General features: G+C 37.3%; 1 protein-coding gene across 1 annotated transcript in view; it reads left to right on the top strand.

Moving 5' to 3' along the window:
- LOC113069318 (FAS-associated factor 1-like) overlaps positions 1–12,997 on the top strand; it is a 70,091-nt gene extending 57,094 nt beyond the window's left edge. The window contains exons 18-19 of the mRNA XM_026242321.1: positions 1,746–1,961; positions 12,653–12,997. Coding sequence (XP_026098106.1) covers positions 1,746–1,961; positions 12,653–12,736 — 300 coding nt within the window. The 3' untranslated portion in view covers positions 12,737–12,997. The remainder of the gene's footprint in view (positions 1–1,745; positions 1,962–12,652) is intronic.
- Positions 12,998–13,232: the final 235 nt, after the last annotated feature.

Below are 13,232 nucleotides of genomic sequence, written 5' to 3'. Positions count from 1 at the left end.
TTAGATACAGCAAAATGTAAAAACATCTCAACTTTTCAGAATGCCGCAAGCGCACCGCGGGTCATGTGACAAGAACCAACCAATCAGCTTCATCCTTTCCCGTAACAACGTTGAGAGCTCAGCCAAGATGAAGGATCAGCTGATCATAGTTGTATATGGATTGCAATTTTGAAATAAATTTAGTAGCAGAGCTACTGCAAGCGATTTTTAGAGCTGCAAATCCATTTATCCTTCGCTGAAATTTCCGCGTCTCATGGAGAGAGCACGTCATTGTTGCTTAGCAAAGACAGACGCCTCATGAGCGCTTCTGCCCGAGCGCTTTGGAAAGGAAACCACTCTCTTGCCATCACCATTATAGCTTAAAGGGAATCCAAAGTGCACCCAAACACCAGACCTGTTGGTTATTGGAGGATCTTCTCATTTCTAGTCTGTTAAACGCATTGGCTATTTTGCAACGAGCCTTCAGCGCGTACTGAGTGAGCGAGCGTCTGCTGAGTAGCCTAACATAAACATATAAGATGGTGTTTTTTTTCTTCTTCGGGAGTGTCAGGGGCGTTGCCTGTTACGTTGTTTGGGTTATTGGGCTACCTTGTTGAACGCATATCATTATATTTCTCTCTCTCTCTTTTTTTTTTTTTTTTTCAAATATAATTAAATACTCCAACGAACCGTTCGGTATACATAATGCGTACCGCGTACCGAACCGAAAGCGTCGTACCGAACGGTTCAATACGAATACGCGTATCGTTACACCCCTAGTGTGTACACAAGACTGTAAGATGCTCTCCACCTGGAGTCTATCCAAGCTCACGTTCACCCTCGCACACGCCCAAACCACAGCACCTCGGTGGGTCTGTGGTGACAATGGGTGCACTGGAGGGAAACAAACAACAGAAGTGTATAGAGAAGTAGAAAGGGAAATGCTCTGTGATTTGGACTCTTTTGTGACCCAGACAGCACATGAAAGGCTGAGGGGGAGTGGTGATGTCATTATTCTCTGCCGTCAGGTGCTACACACACAGTCTGTTTGTTTAGTGCAGTGAAAAGGATGCTCCTTAGTGCCCTTTGTGCGCAGGGACCGGGAAACACACAGACACAAACGTGCACACATACATCTCGAGCAGGGCTGGGGAGAGACGCTGTTAGGCCCCCAGAGGGCTTTTTAAGAGTGGCCTCTACATAAGGGAGCAGGGCCGGCACGCGCTGACACAAGCCACCTGCTGCTAATGAGCTACTGTTGTACACTTTGATGAAATATAATTGCATTATGGTGTGTAAATAAAGCCTTCGTGTTTTGTCACAGCATATGCTGCCCAGTGTCACAACAGGAACAGCAAGCTGGAGTTGAAAAGCCCAGAGGAGCGGCAGGTCGTACTCCGTGTCACTAGAGACGGCACAATTCCCTCACTGTTCCCCTCCCTGTCCCTCGCTTTTGACTGTGTTTTTTTTTTTTACAGTTTGATAATTCTATGACGTGCAAAATGGAAAGATTTTTTCTGTGGCACGTTCAAGCTGTGAAGGAGCAATAGAAATAGGACCTTTGACGTGTGACTTGCGAGCTGCAATTGCATTTGTCCCATGCACATATATATTGTGTTGTACAATAATTTGGCTTTATATTCGTTTTAATATTCAGTAAGCTTCTTATTCATATTAAAAACAGGAGATTTATAAAGTGGTTGGTTCATGAGATACAGTATCTATTATTTTTCTGTAATGTTATCGTTTTGCTGTCCCTTGCGCAGGCTATCCGTCTCTCACTGGAGCAGACCCTGCCACCAGAGCCCGAAGAGGAAGGTGGAGAGCCAATCAGCAAGCTGCGCATTCGGACGCCAAGCGGAGAGTTCTTGGAAAGGCGGTTCCTGGGCAGCTGTAAACTCCAGGTCCTGTTCGACTTTGTTGCCTCCAAGGGTTACCCATCCGACGAGTTTAAATTGCTTACCACCTTTCCACGCAGAAATGTGAGTTCAAACATGTACACACAGACATTTACTCTAGATTTCTTTAGTTTTAAAATAAACTTCAAGCAGTGTCTGACCCTAAAATAAACCTTAAGCTTAAAACTTTGTGCAGTTTTTAGAATAGTATAAATAAACATTAATAAAAGAAGAAATACATATGCACTTATAATTTCTTAAAATGACATAGTAGCCCTATATATAAGATACATGATATACATATAATTCTTATATATATATATATATATATATATATATATATATGTATATATATGTGTGTGTGTATATATATATATATATATATACATATATATATATATATATATATATATATATATATATATATATATATATATATATATATATATATGTGTGTGTGTATGTGTGTGTATATATATATATATATATATATATATATATATATATATATATATATATATATATATATATTGGTTTTGTTGTTATTATTGTCTATTTATGAACCACATTTTCCTTTAAAGGATGTTCTCAAAAACATGAAGCATTGTTTTATTTTTTGTTATTATGTTTAACTACTGACTTAATTTTTCTGCATATTTGTTTGCAAATAACTACATTAACACATGTATATCATAATGGTATTGGTCATGACCGTAACCCCGCTCATTACAGCCATTATAAGTACACAAGCGCACACATAGTCCTGGAACACCCGACTCCTTCCTGTTCAATTTATTTTCTGTGGGCACCTTTCCCCATGCTGGAACATGACTGATATTAGTCTTGAGCCCCACTGATGGTGAATATCTTTTAATTCCTGTCCATCTGCGGTGCACTAATAACTGTGTGTGTGTGTGTGTGTGTGCACAAAGAGTGTGTGTGAGTGTTACAGCTCAGCAGGAAAAATAGAGTGTATAATTGGCTAGTTAATCCCAGCGTGTGGTAGAAGTTTGTTGCTCATCTTAGTCGGTGTGTGTGTACTGTACTGGGATAGTCACACACCTGCACATTAATTAAAAGCCTCTTGTGTATTTTTTATTTTTGTATTTTTATATTACATCTATCCACAAGTGCATGAACATAAATTGAGGTCCTCAGAAGCAGAAAGGTGCACTGGCTACTTTAGATACAGTCAGCAGGTCTCTTTCCTGTGTGTGTGTGTGTGTTTGTGTAAATAAAGTGCTGCGTTTGTGCACTCTGCAGCAGGTAGATAGATAACAAGCACTGCTCTTAACGACCTGACTAATTAACAGCATGGAAACAGAAATGGGCTTTCCGTTAATCAAGAGATGTGTGCAGGCCTGCCCAGACAGCATGTCATCCAAACCCTTTGGGGACGAGGGCTAATGCCCCCCAACAAATGCACACTTTTACACACACCCCCGCAAAATGCCTTTTCGTGCACACTGGCTCTTGGACAGCCTCACACCCATTTCACACACTGTATTCCATTTATTCACAGTCTTCTGTCTGGAAAGCAAAAAAGAATTGAGTTGCGTGTTTCTGCGGAATTTAAAATGTGTATCCAGCAAAAGCAGGAAAACCAGGCTGTGTTTGTGACTGTGACTACAGTGCTTGAGTTTAATCCTCTCTCTTTCTCTCTCTCTGCCTCTTCTAATTAAAATCATCTCTGCCACAAACTCGCTCTATCCCTCCCACAGGATTAGGCCATGAGCACTATTGCATTTGTAATTCTGCACAAATGTTTAAACTTCATCTCTCTCTCTCTTACACTTCCCCCCTCCTCCTCCTCTTCTCCTCTCCACATCCAAAACCAAGATAATGCCAGCAATAAGAGAGTGATTGAACAGAGGAGTTTAGAAAGAGAGAGATGGAAAAGTGTCTGAAGGCTTTTGTTTCATTTGCGGCCTGCGAGGGTTGTGTTTTCAGTTTGTTTGTTCTTTTCTTCTCTTTGATGGACGGATCCAATGCACCTGCACTCTTCTGAACGAGAGTGTGAGGAAGGATTAGAAAGCAGCCTCAGAAGTCTCTTTCTATTCATAACACTCATTAATGTCATGGCACAGCCACTCACACCAGCGCTCGGAGGACCTCCAGTCATCTGACGTGCTCTTTTTGTTTTCTGTTGTTTTTTATCCAAGTTATCCAACTCGAGATACGTGAGGACAACTCTTGAATGAGTAATCTAATCTCATGTGTGTCGCTTGTAGTACAGTGCTTCTCAGCTGGTGGGTTCTGACCCATAAATGAGTAACAGGTCTGTTCTAAATAGAGAAACAAAACTAAATGCAAATAATAAAATGAATTCTAAACATGAAAGGAAAATGAATGAAAATGAAAATTTATAATTCAACTTCAACTTTCAATAATTGGTTTTATAATATTATATTGATATTTATTATTGAAATATACTATATATATATATATATATATATATATATATAGCACCAGATTAAACAATAGACAAATGCAGAATATTTAACTTGAAATATACAATATATTATGTATGTAAAATATATACAATAGTAGTACTAGTAGTAGTATATATATATATATATATATATATTTTTTAAAACAATAGACAGAAATAAATAGTAAATTAATAGTAAAAAATAAATACTAATAAAAAGTGATCTGTAGGGCACAGTTTATAAATATAGAATGCACCGACATTATAATATTGCACTTGTGTAAACTATGCACTGAATACAATAAATGTATTAAAATCTGATGATCTGATCAAATTGGTCTGAAGCCCAAATTTATTATATACGTAGACTATTTATTCCATTTCAGCTTATTGTTTACATAAGTACAATATTATAATATAATATATAATATAGATTCAAATAAAAAATGTATGTATTATACATCGGATAGACTCTTTATAAATCTTTTGCACTTGATTTCCGGTCATCATGTGATGTCCAAAGTCAGGGTCACCAGACCAAACCAGAGCAAAACCACTGCTTGATAAAACATCTGTTCTTTCTATCCTCAGAGAGTCATTTGGATGTGCCGTTTCACATCTCTTATGTCAGTGCCTGGCCTCTGCATTTATGTTGGCTTCTTGCCTTTAGACCCCCCTTAGCATCCCGTGGTCATGCTACAAACAAGCAGGGAGCCAGAACTCACTTCTCCCTAGAGGTGGGAACCCTGCTTTCCCCATCCGTCTCCACCGTTGGCCGGCCCTTAGCAGAGTCTGACTCCAACACTGCGAACGCTAACGCCCTCACCGCTCCAGCAGGCAGATAATGATCTCCCACCGCTTTCCTAATTGGCCAAATAAACACTCTACAACACAGCACTAACACAGACCTAGCTATTGGGTTTTAATTAATGGTGAAGGACCCTAAATGGCTTCATTAGAACCACGTTGTTTCAGCTGTATATTTTTTTCTGCTGTTTTTTTCTTTTCTTTTTTCCTTCTGTTTGGAAAACCACATCTCGCGTGTCTGGTCTTTATTTTTCTTCTCTCAGCCGCTTATTGCAGGTCCTTTTATTAGTGCTAATGAAGGGCAATATTTATTTGCCTGGCTTTTAAAGCGGAGATGTTCAGTTTAAACAAGTCTCGCAACTAATCAGCGAGGACTGGCATTCAGCTTATTACTAATTTGCTTGAAATGTTTTGACTACGTTATTCGGAAGCCAGACCTTTCTTAAAACCTGTGTGTTCTTAATTTCTAATAATGCCTTCACTTAGTTTACTTTGCAGCGGCCTGGTAACATACACCTGCTTTATGATGAAACTCTGTATTGTCATTTTAATGAGTTTTTACTGTGTTATTGATCAGGCTAATCCTTAAGTATACTAATAATGAAATTAATTAAGCTAAACAGGCAGCTGCAAGTGACATCAGTTAATCATGCTCGGAGACATTCAGCTTTTATAGATTTTTTTTTCCAGTGAACTCCGTATTGATTCCCTCGGGACTTTTCAAAAAGTCTGCTTGTAGAAACGTACACAGTACAGTCAGTGATGCAAAAGTACTCCTCAAATTTCACACAAATACATATTTACACTAACAATGCTGGTGAATTTTCCCTTAAGCCTTCTTTAAATTTAGGAGATTATTTCAATATTCATATTATTATATATTATTATTATTATTATTACATTATATAATTACGACAATATTTGGGCCTACATTTTTTACATTTTGCCTCTAGTTTATTCATTTTCATTTTTTTGTAAACTACCAATCAAAAGTTCGAGTAAGATTTTTTTAAAAAATAATAATAATGATGATAATACTTTAATTTAGCATGGGTGAAGTAAATTGATCGAAAATAAACACTTGAGACACTTAAAATGTTAAAAATGATTTACATTTCAAATACATTTTCATTTTGAAATTTAGATTCATCATAGAATCCTGAATAAAATTAGCATGGTTTTTTAAAAATAAAATAAAAAAATCTTTCTTGAGTACTAAATCAGCTTTTAGAATAATTTCTGAGGGAATGTGTGACACGGAAAACTGTAATAGCTGATCTAAAGTGAGTGGAGTAATGGCTGCTTAAAATTCAGTTTTGCCATTACAGGAATAAATTGCATTTTAAAATATAATAGAACAGTATTTTAATTTATAGTTATATCTCACTACATTACTGTTTTTACTGCTCAGCAAGACCTAGATAAGCATAAGAGATTAATCTTTTCAACCCTATGTATTTTTAATATAATTATTAAAAATAAAAACTTATAAAGTGAGGATACTGAAAAAATAAACATTTACAGTCCAACAGACTGATTAATACAAATATATATCTACAATAATTACATTTTGCTGTAAAAAAAATTGATCAACAGTGACTGAAAAGTCAGTATATTAGAATTAGTTCTAAATAATCATGGGTGACTGAAGCCTGGAGTAATGGCTGCTGAAAATTCAGTTTTTCCATCACAGGAATACATTTTAAAATGTATTGAAAATAAAAAGCAGTTATTTTAGATTGTAATAATAGTCTACAATATTTACTGTATTTTTGATCCAATAAATGCAGTATTGCTAAGCATAAGACACTTTCTGTCAACACAATTAAAACAGACCCCAGACTTTTGAATGGTATTGTACATTCAATTTTTTCTTACTTTTTTGCTCCTCAATTACTTGTGAATGGTCACCACTCCGTTTAGGGCTCAGAAGTCGAGTAGCACTCTACTTTTGGAGAGCAGGATTGTGCCCCCATTCCTGTGGTCATCTGGGCGGCTGTCTTGTGTTTGTTTGGTGACTGTGTGGGGCCGTTGAAGATGAGTTTGTTAAAGGTTTAGCAGGATTACCTGCCATCAACATCATCAAGGCCCAAAGAAAACAGCCACCCGGGCCTCTCCTCCATCACGGCCACTTCTTGCTTTAATAAACCTCTTCAGGATTACGGTGATATGAGTCTCCACACCCTTCAAATGTTCTCTTTTCTTCTTCTGTTTACTTTGGCCGTCGGAGAACGTATTGTTAATCAGTGGAGATCACACTACCCGGGCACGTTGAAATTCATTTGATCTCCACAGTGCATTGTGGGTTAAGGTTGTCAGTCAGGATTTTAATCGTAGTTTAATTTTATGACCGTGTGAGTGTGCGTTTGTGTATCAGTTGTCAGAAGAACCAACGCAATCAGTGTTGCACAGAGAAGTCTAATTCAATTCAGAAGGGCCAAACAGAAGAAACTAACAAGTGCTGAGAAAAGAGGGAGGGAGTGAGAGGAAGAAAAAGAGCGAAAGACAGAGAGAGTGGAGGAAAACAACAGCTTTGTTTGTTGACAGATGCTTCTCCTCTTATGGTCTGTTAATTGGATAACAATGTAATCAATTACCCATGGCATCTGTCTCCTGCTATTTGAGTGCCACCTTGTTTCTTTCATTCCCCTATAAAAGAGAACAGTCATCAACACAAACACACGCACACATCTGCGCCACCCTAGAACCTCATTTACTTCTACCTGATGCTGTGGTGTCATAGCAGGTTTTCGGGTTCATTTAATTTTATTTTTTTAAGTATTTGTATGAAAGAAAGGGAAGGCATCCTGGTGGGAGAAATGTGTTTTTACAACACTCTCCCTGGTACTACCCCCTCCTGTGCCCTCAGGTCAGATTGAAAAACAAAAGGCATAAGTCACATGCTAAATTGAGGTTTGGGGCAACACAGCTAATGTGCTGAAGTGGGTGTGATATCTGTACTGCACCCCCTTTGAGATGCCAACCCCGCCGATAATACGGTGTCACTTTGAACTTAACGACATCTGCACAGTGCTTCATGTCAGGTGTGTCCCAATGGGGCCATTAACTCAAAAACATTTTTTCAATGTAAAATTAGTTTTTAGATGTTAAATTATTGTTTTTGTGTTATGGCTCAGAATCATGCCTTTAAAGTATATTTCAAGTTAAACACAGCTTAAAATTAATGACAAGAAATTCAATTTTAAATAAATTTCTTGATTTTCTTTAAACCTTCTATTAATCAAAGAATCATTTAAAAAAAATATGTTGTGGTTTCCACAAAATATTAGGTAGCACAGCCATTTTCAAAATGGATAATAGTAAGACATAGGGCTGGGCGATATATCTAACGATATGATCATGCACATCCAGTCAGTAAATCTGGTTCCGTGATAACCGCTAAATCGCCATCACCTGCTTTTGAATGGTGCAGCATTTAATAGACAGAGCTGTAGATCGTTGACAAGCTACGCAATATCGCGTTCATTATCGAAGGTGATTCATCTGGGATAATGAAAGCGATATTGCGTAGCTTGTCAGCGATCTACGGCTCTGTCTATTAAATGCCACTCCAATTATAAGCAGGTGATGGCGATTTAACGGTAATCATGGAAGCAGCTTTACTGATTAGATGTGCATGATCATATCGTTAGATATATCGCCCAGCCCTAGTAAGACATATTTCATAAGTACTGAATCAGTATATTAAAATTATTTTTGAAGAATCATATGACACTGAATACTGGAGTAATGATGCAGAAAATTTAATAAAATAAATGCAGCCCAAACTTTTGAACAGTACTACATAATTTTTTAGCAATTTAAGTTGTTTAAATTATAATTATCTATAAACAATTGTATAATTATTATTAGTTAGGATTTATCTGTAACGTAAATGCTGTAAAAATTGTTAGTCATTATTTTACCATTTATTTTAATGTTAAAATAATCAAAACTTATTGTACAATGTTTTCTCAGAAAGGACTTTACACAACCTTTTTTCATTATTAGGGCCTTTCGCACTGCCGGAAACTTTTCTTAGTACCAGAACTAATTGTGGAACTAGCAACTTTTGGGTGTTTTCGCACCGGAACTAGAACTAGGACTGCCTTTTTTGAGAACCAAATTAGCTCCAATTCCGGAGCAGGGTCTAACGAGCAACTGGTATTCAATTCAATTCAATTAAATTCAATTCAATTTTATTTGTATAGCGCTTTTTACAATACAAATAGTTACAAAGCAACTTTACAAAAAATTATTTTTCTACAATATTTAGTAGTAGCTTATAAGTGGTGACTGTCAGTTTGTGCACGTTTGACTGGATTTTTAGAAAAATTTATACAAGACGTAGTCAGCCAGACAATTAACATTAATATTATTAATTAATAATTATTATGTGATGCAGTCACACTTGTAGCAATATTTGTTAGTCTGTATGTTGATTCAGGGTTCTAGTACTACCTGTGACGTAAGTAGACATTGATCGGCCAGACGTGTTCGAAAACGCCATCACCCACCATGATTTAAAATGCTGTGTAACATACTGTAAACATTGTGTCAGTTTATTTCGCAAGTATGGTAAACAGCGATAAATATACAGACGCTGAAGTGCAGGCACTTGTAGCAAATGTAGCACTTCCAGTTGTCGTTGGAAATTCTTAGTCATCCTTTCCGTTCTTTCCAACGCTTTACATATACGTCGACTTTCCATGTTCATTATTGTGAAACCCGCAAGACACAACAAAAACACATCCTCCATCTTCCTGTTGTTAACGTTATTCTTTTTTTGTTAACGTTGTTGAATGCCGCGCAACAAATGACATCGCTGTCGAACGGCTTATGTTGTGTCCTCGTACACACTGTCGGTGCAAAATGCAACCCTTTAAATGGTACTGGGAAATAGTTTACAAAAATTTGTCCTGGTACTTTAGTAATGTACATTTAGTTCTGGAACTAAAGCGGTGCAAAAGGCCCTATTGTGGCAATAGGAGTTAGATTTTTTTTATTTGGACCAGTAAGAAACCACCCACTACACTTTAGTAACCACATTTCATGCAGAGTTTTGAGACTTTTTTTTTTCAGTGTATCTGCATACATTTTATTTTAATTCCATCAATTTTGTAATACTGGTCAATCCTGTAACCTTCCAGCCCAGCTGCTTTCAGCTCCTTGTTTTAATTACAAACCCGCAGAGCTGGAGGGGTCTTCGGAGCAGAGAATAGGCCTTAATCAGAGCCCTGTCACCAGGTTGCAGTTAAGCCCCTGTCCTGAGCACTGTGGCCATGCGATGTGTGGACACCCAGGTGTGAGCTAAGGCCCCATGTAACCGGAGAATGCTCTGCTATTAGCTCACGACAATACAGCCATCGTCTCCTGCACTCCTTTTCTCTCTCAGCGAACCAAGATCTGGATGGTGGTCATGTTGTCACAAATGTCAGTTAGTTTGCTGTTAAAAATGTGGCCAGTGATTGCCGTGCTTTTGGATAATGAAGTTGGGTTTCACTCACTTATTAGTGACTGATGAGTTCTCACCCCATTGCTATTGTGTTTGGTTTGGATCGGTCCATTTGCGATAACAAACAGCAGCTATCTCAAAGGGAAACAGGACACGTACCACACACAGGGACATTATCGCATTATGCCATTAACCAGTGACATCAGATGAATAGACCCCACACATCGCTTAGTTCAGGAGGAATGGCGAGACTTAACCCAAACACCTCGTGAATTATTATAGTACAATCTGGATATTGCAGTAATTGAATGAAGCCAAGAATTAAACTGTAATGATAACTATATTAGCCTCCACACCAAACTTTCAGTTTGTTATAAACTCATGCTGCAGTTCTGTCGTCTACCACTTGAAATGCTTGAGTTCTTTAAAGAAAGATTGATTCTGATTGGCTGTCATTGTTTCTATCTTTCATCAGCTGGAAAAAGTCATTTTCGAATGTGATTCCAACTGTATCATTCATTTATGCCGTCACGTTCCAGTAACCATGAGATTTAAAAGATAGTAATTTTGTCTTTTTATCTCTAAATGCAGACTTTTTTCCATCAGAATTCTGAGATATTAAACTCAAAATTGCAAGATTCAAGGTGAAATAAGTCAGAATTGTGAGAACTCTTAATTCTGAGAATAAAGTTGGAAATGTGAGATATAAACTTACATTTGCAAGAAAATAATTAAAAATTCTGTGTGGAAACAAAGTCAGAATTTCGAGACTTAAAGGGTCAGTTCACCCAAAAAGGAAAATTATGTCATTAATGACTCGCCCTCATGTCGTTCCAAACCCGTAAGACCTCCGTTCATCTTCAGAACACGGTTTAAGATATTTTAGATTTAGTCCAAGATCTTTCTGTCCCTCCATTGAAACTGTGTGTATGGTATACTGTCCATGTCCAGAAAGGTAATAAAAATGTCTTCAAAGTAGTCCATGTGACATCAGAATTTTTTGAAGCATCGAAAATACATTTTGGTCCAAAAATAGCAAAAACTAAAACTTTATTCAGCATTGTCTTCTCTTCCGTGTCTGTTTTGAGTGCGTTCACTGGATCACTCGATGTAACCAGATCTTCTTGAAGCAGTTCACCAAATCAAACTGAATCGTTTTAAACTGTTTGCGTCTCCAATACGCATTAATTCACAAATTATTAAGCTGTTAACTTTTTTAATGTGGCTTACACTCCCTCTGAGTAAAAAAAAAACCAATATCCCGGAATAATTCATTTACTCAAAAATTTGTGGATTAGTGCTTATTGGAGATGTGAACCGTTCCAAACGATTCAGTTCGATTTGGTGAACTGGTTCAAGAAGATCCGGTTACATCGAGTGATTCGTTCGCGAACCGGATATCACAAACTGCTTCGTTTTGAACTCTCTCTCACAACAGACACAGAAGAGAAGACAATGCTGAATAAAGTCGTCGTTTTTGTTATTTTTGGACCAAAATGTATTTTCGATGTTTCAACAAATTCAAACTGACCCTCTGATGTCACATGGACTACTTTGATGATGTTTTTCTTACCTTTCTGGACATGGACAGTATACCGTACACACAGCTTCAATGGAGGGACAGAAAGCTCTTGGACTAAATCTAAAATATGTTAAACTGTGTTACGAAGATGAACGGAGGTCTTACGGGTTTGGAACGACATGAGGGTGAGTCATTAATGACATACTTTTCCTTTTTGGGTGAATTAACCCTTTAAACTCAAAATACTACGGAAATTTCAGAACGTTGAGATAAAATCACTGAATTGTGAGAATTTTTTTTTTCTTTTTTTTAAGAAAACTTTCTGATTCGATTCTGACTGTTTTCTAAGAATTGCAAGAACCGAAGTCTGAGTAGTGAGATAAAAAGCCACAATTCCCTTTTTTATTTTTTATCCCATAGCAGAAACAGGCTTCCATACTGTTTTTACATTTAGTTTTTTTAATCTGTATTATCATTATCCTTGGTGTAAACGGGTCTTAACTTCTTTATTCTTTAAGCATTGAAAAACCTAATTAGTTTTTTTCTTTGTCTCTTCCCAGATAACGCAGTTAGACCCAGCATGGAGTCTTGTGGAGGCTAAACTCTTCCCTCAGGAGACCCTGTTCCTGGAGGCCAAAGAGTAGGACTGATACGAGATGTCCTGAGGCGAACAAGAAGGATAAGGAAAGAACATTTAGCATGATGTCCACAGCAACCAGACACAACACACACACACACACACACACACACACAAGCCTTCACACATTATCACACAGTGCATTGTATATGAATGCTGAGTGTACATTTTTTGCACACGGAGGCCTTTACAAGCACATGAATAAATGATCACTCTCCTCACATAACTGCAGTGTAATGTTCTTTTTCCACCCAAAATGTAAGGTAACTGAATAATAATAATAAAAATATAATAACATGCAGAGGTGTGAAAGTCTAAAACAGCCAGCCTCACAGACAAGGACTTCTCACTGCGGCTGCTTTTTAGACATGTTTTGTGTTGAAATGAGACAAAAAATATCAATAGAAAAAAAAGACAACTAAATAAGTCAAACAAAGAGACATTTCCTGGAGAACGCAGGACCATTTCTTTTCTCAAGGTTCTGAGATTCCCTGATTCACAGC

The sequence above is a fragment of the Carassius auratus genome, unplaced genomic scaffold (genome assembly GCF_003368295.1).
Source record: "Carassius auratus strain Wakin unplaced genomic scaffold, ASM336829v1 scaf_tig00001343, whole genome shotgun sequence".
NCBI classification, from domain to species: Eukaryota; Metazoa; Chordata; class Actinopteri; order Cypriniformes; family Cyprinidae; genus Carassius; species Carassius auratus.
The sequence above is the reverse complement of the archived record's forward strand: the minus strand, read 5'-3'. Positions and strand labels throughout refer to the sequence as shown.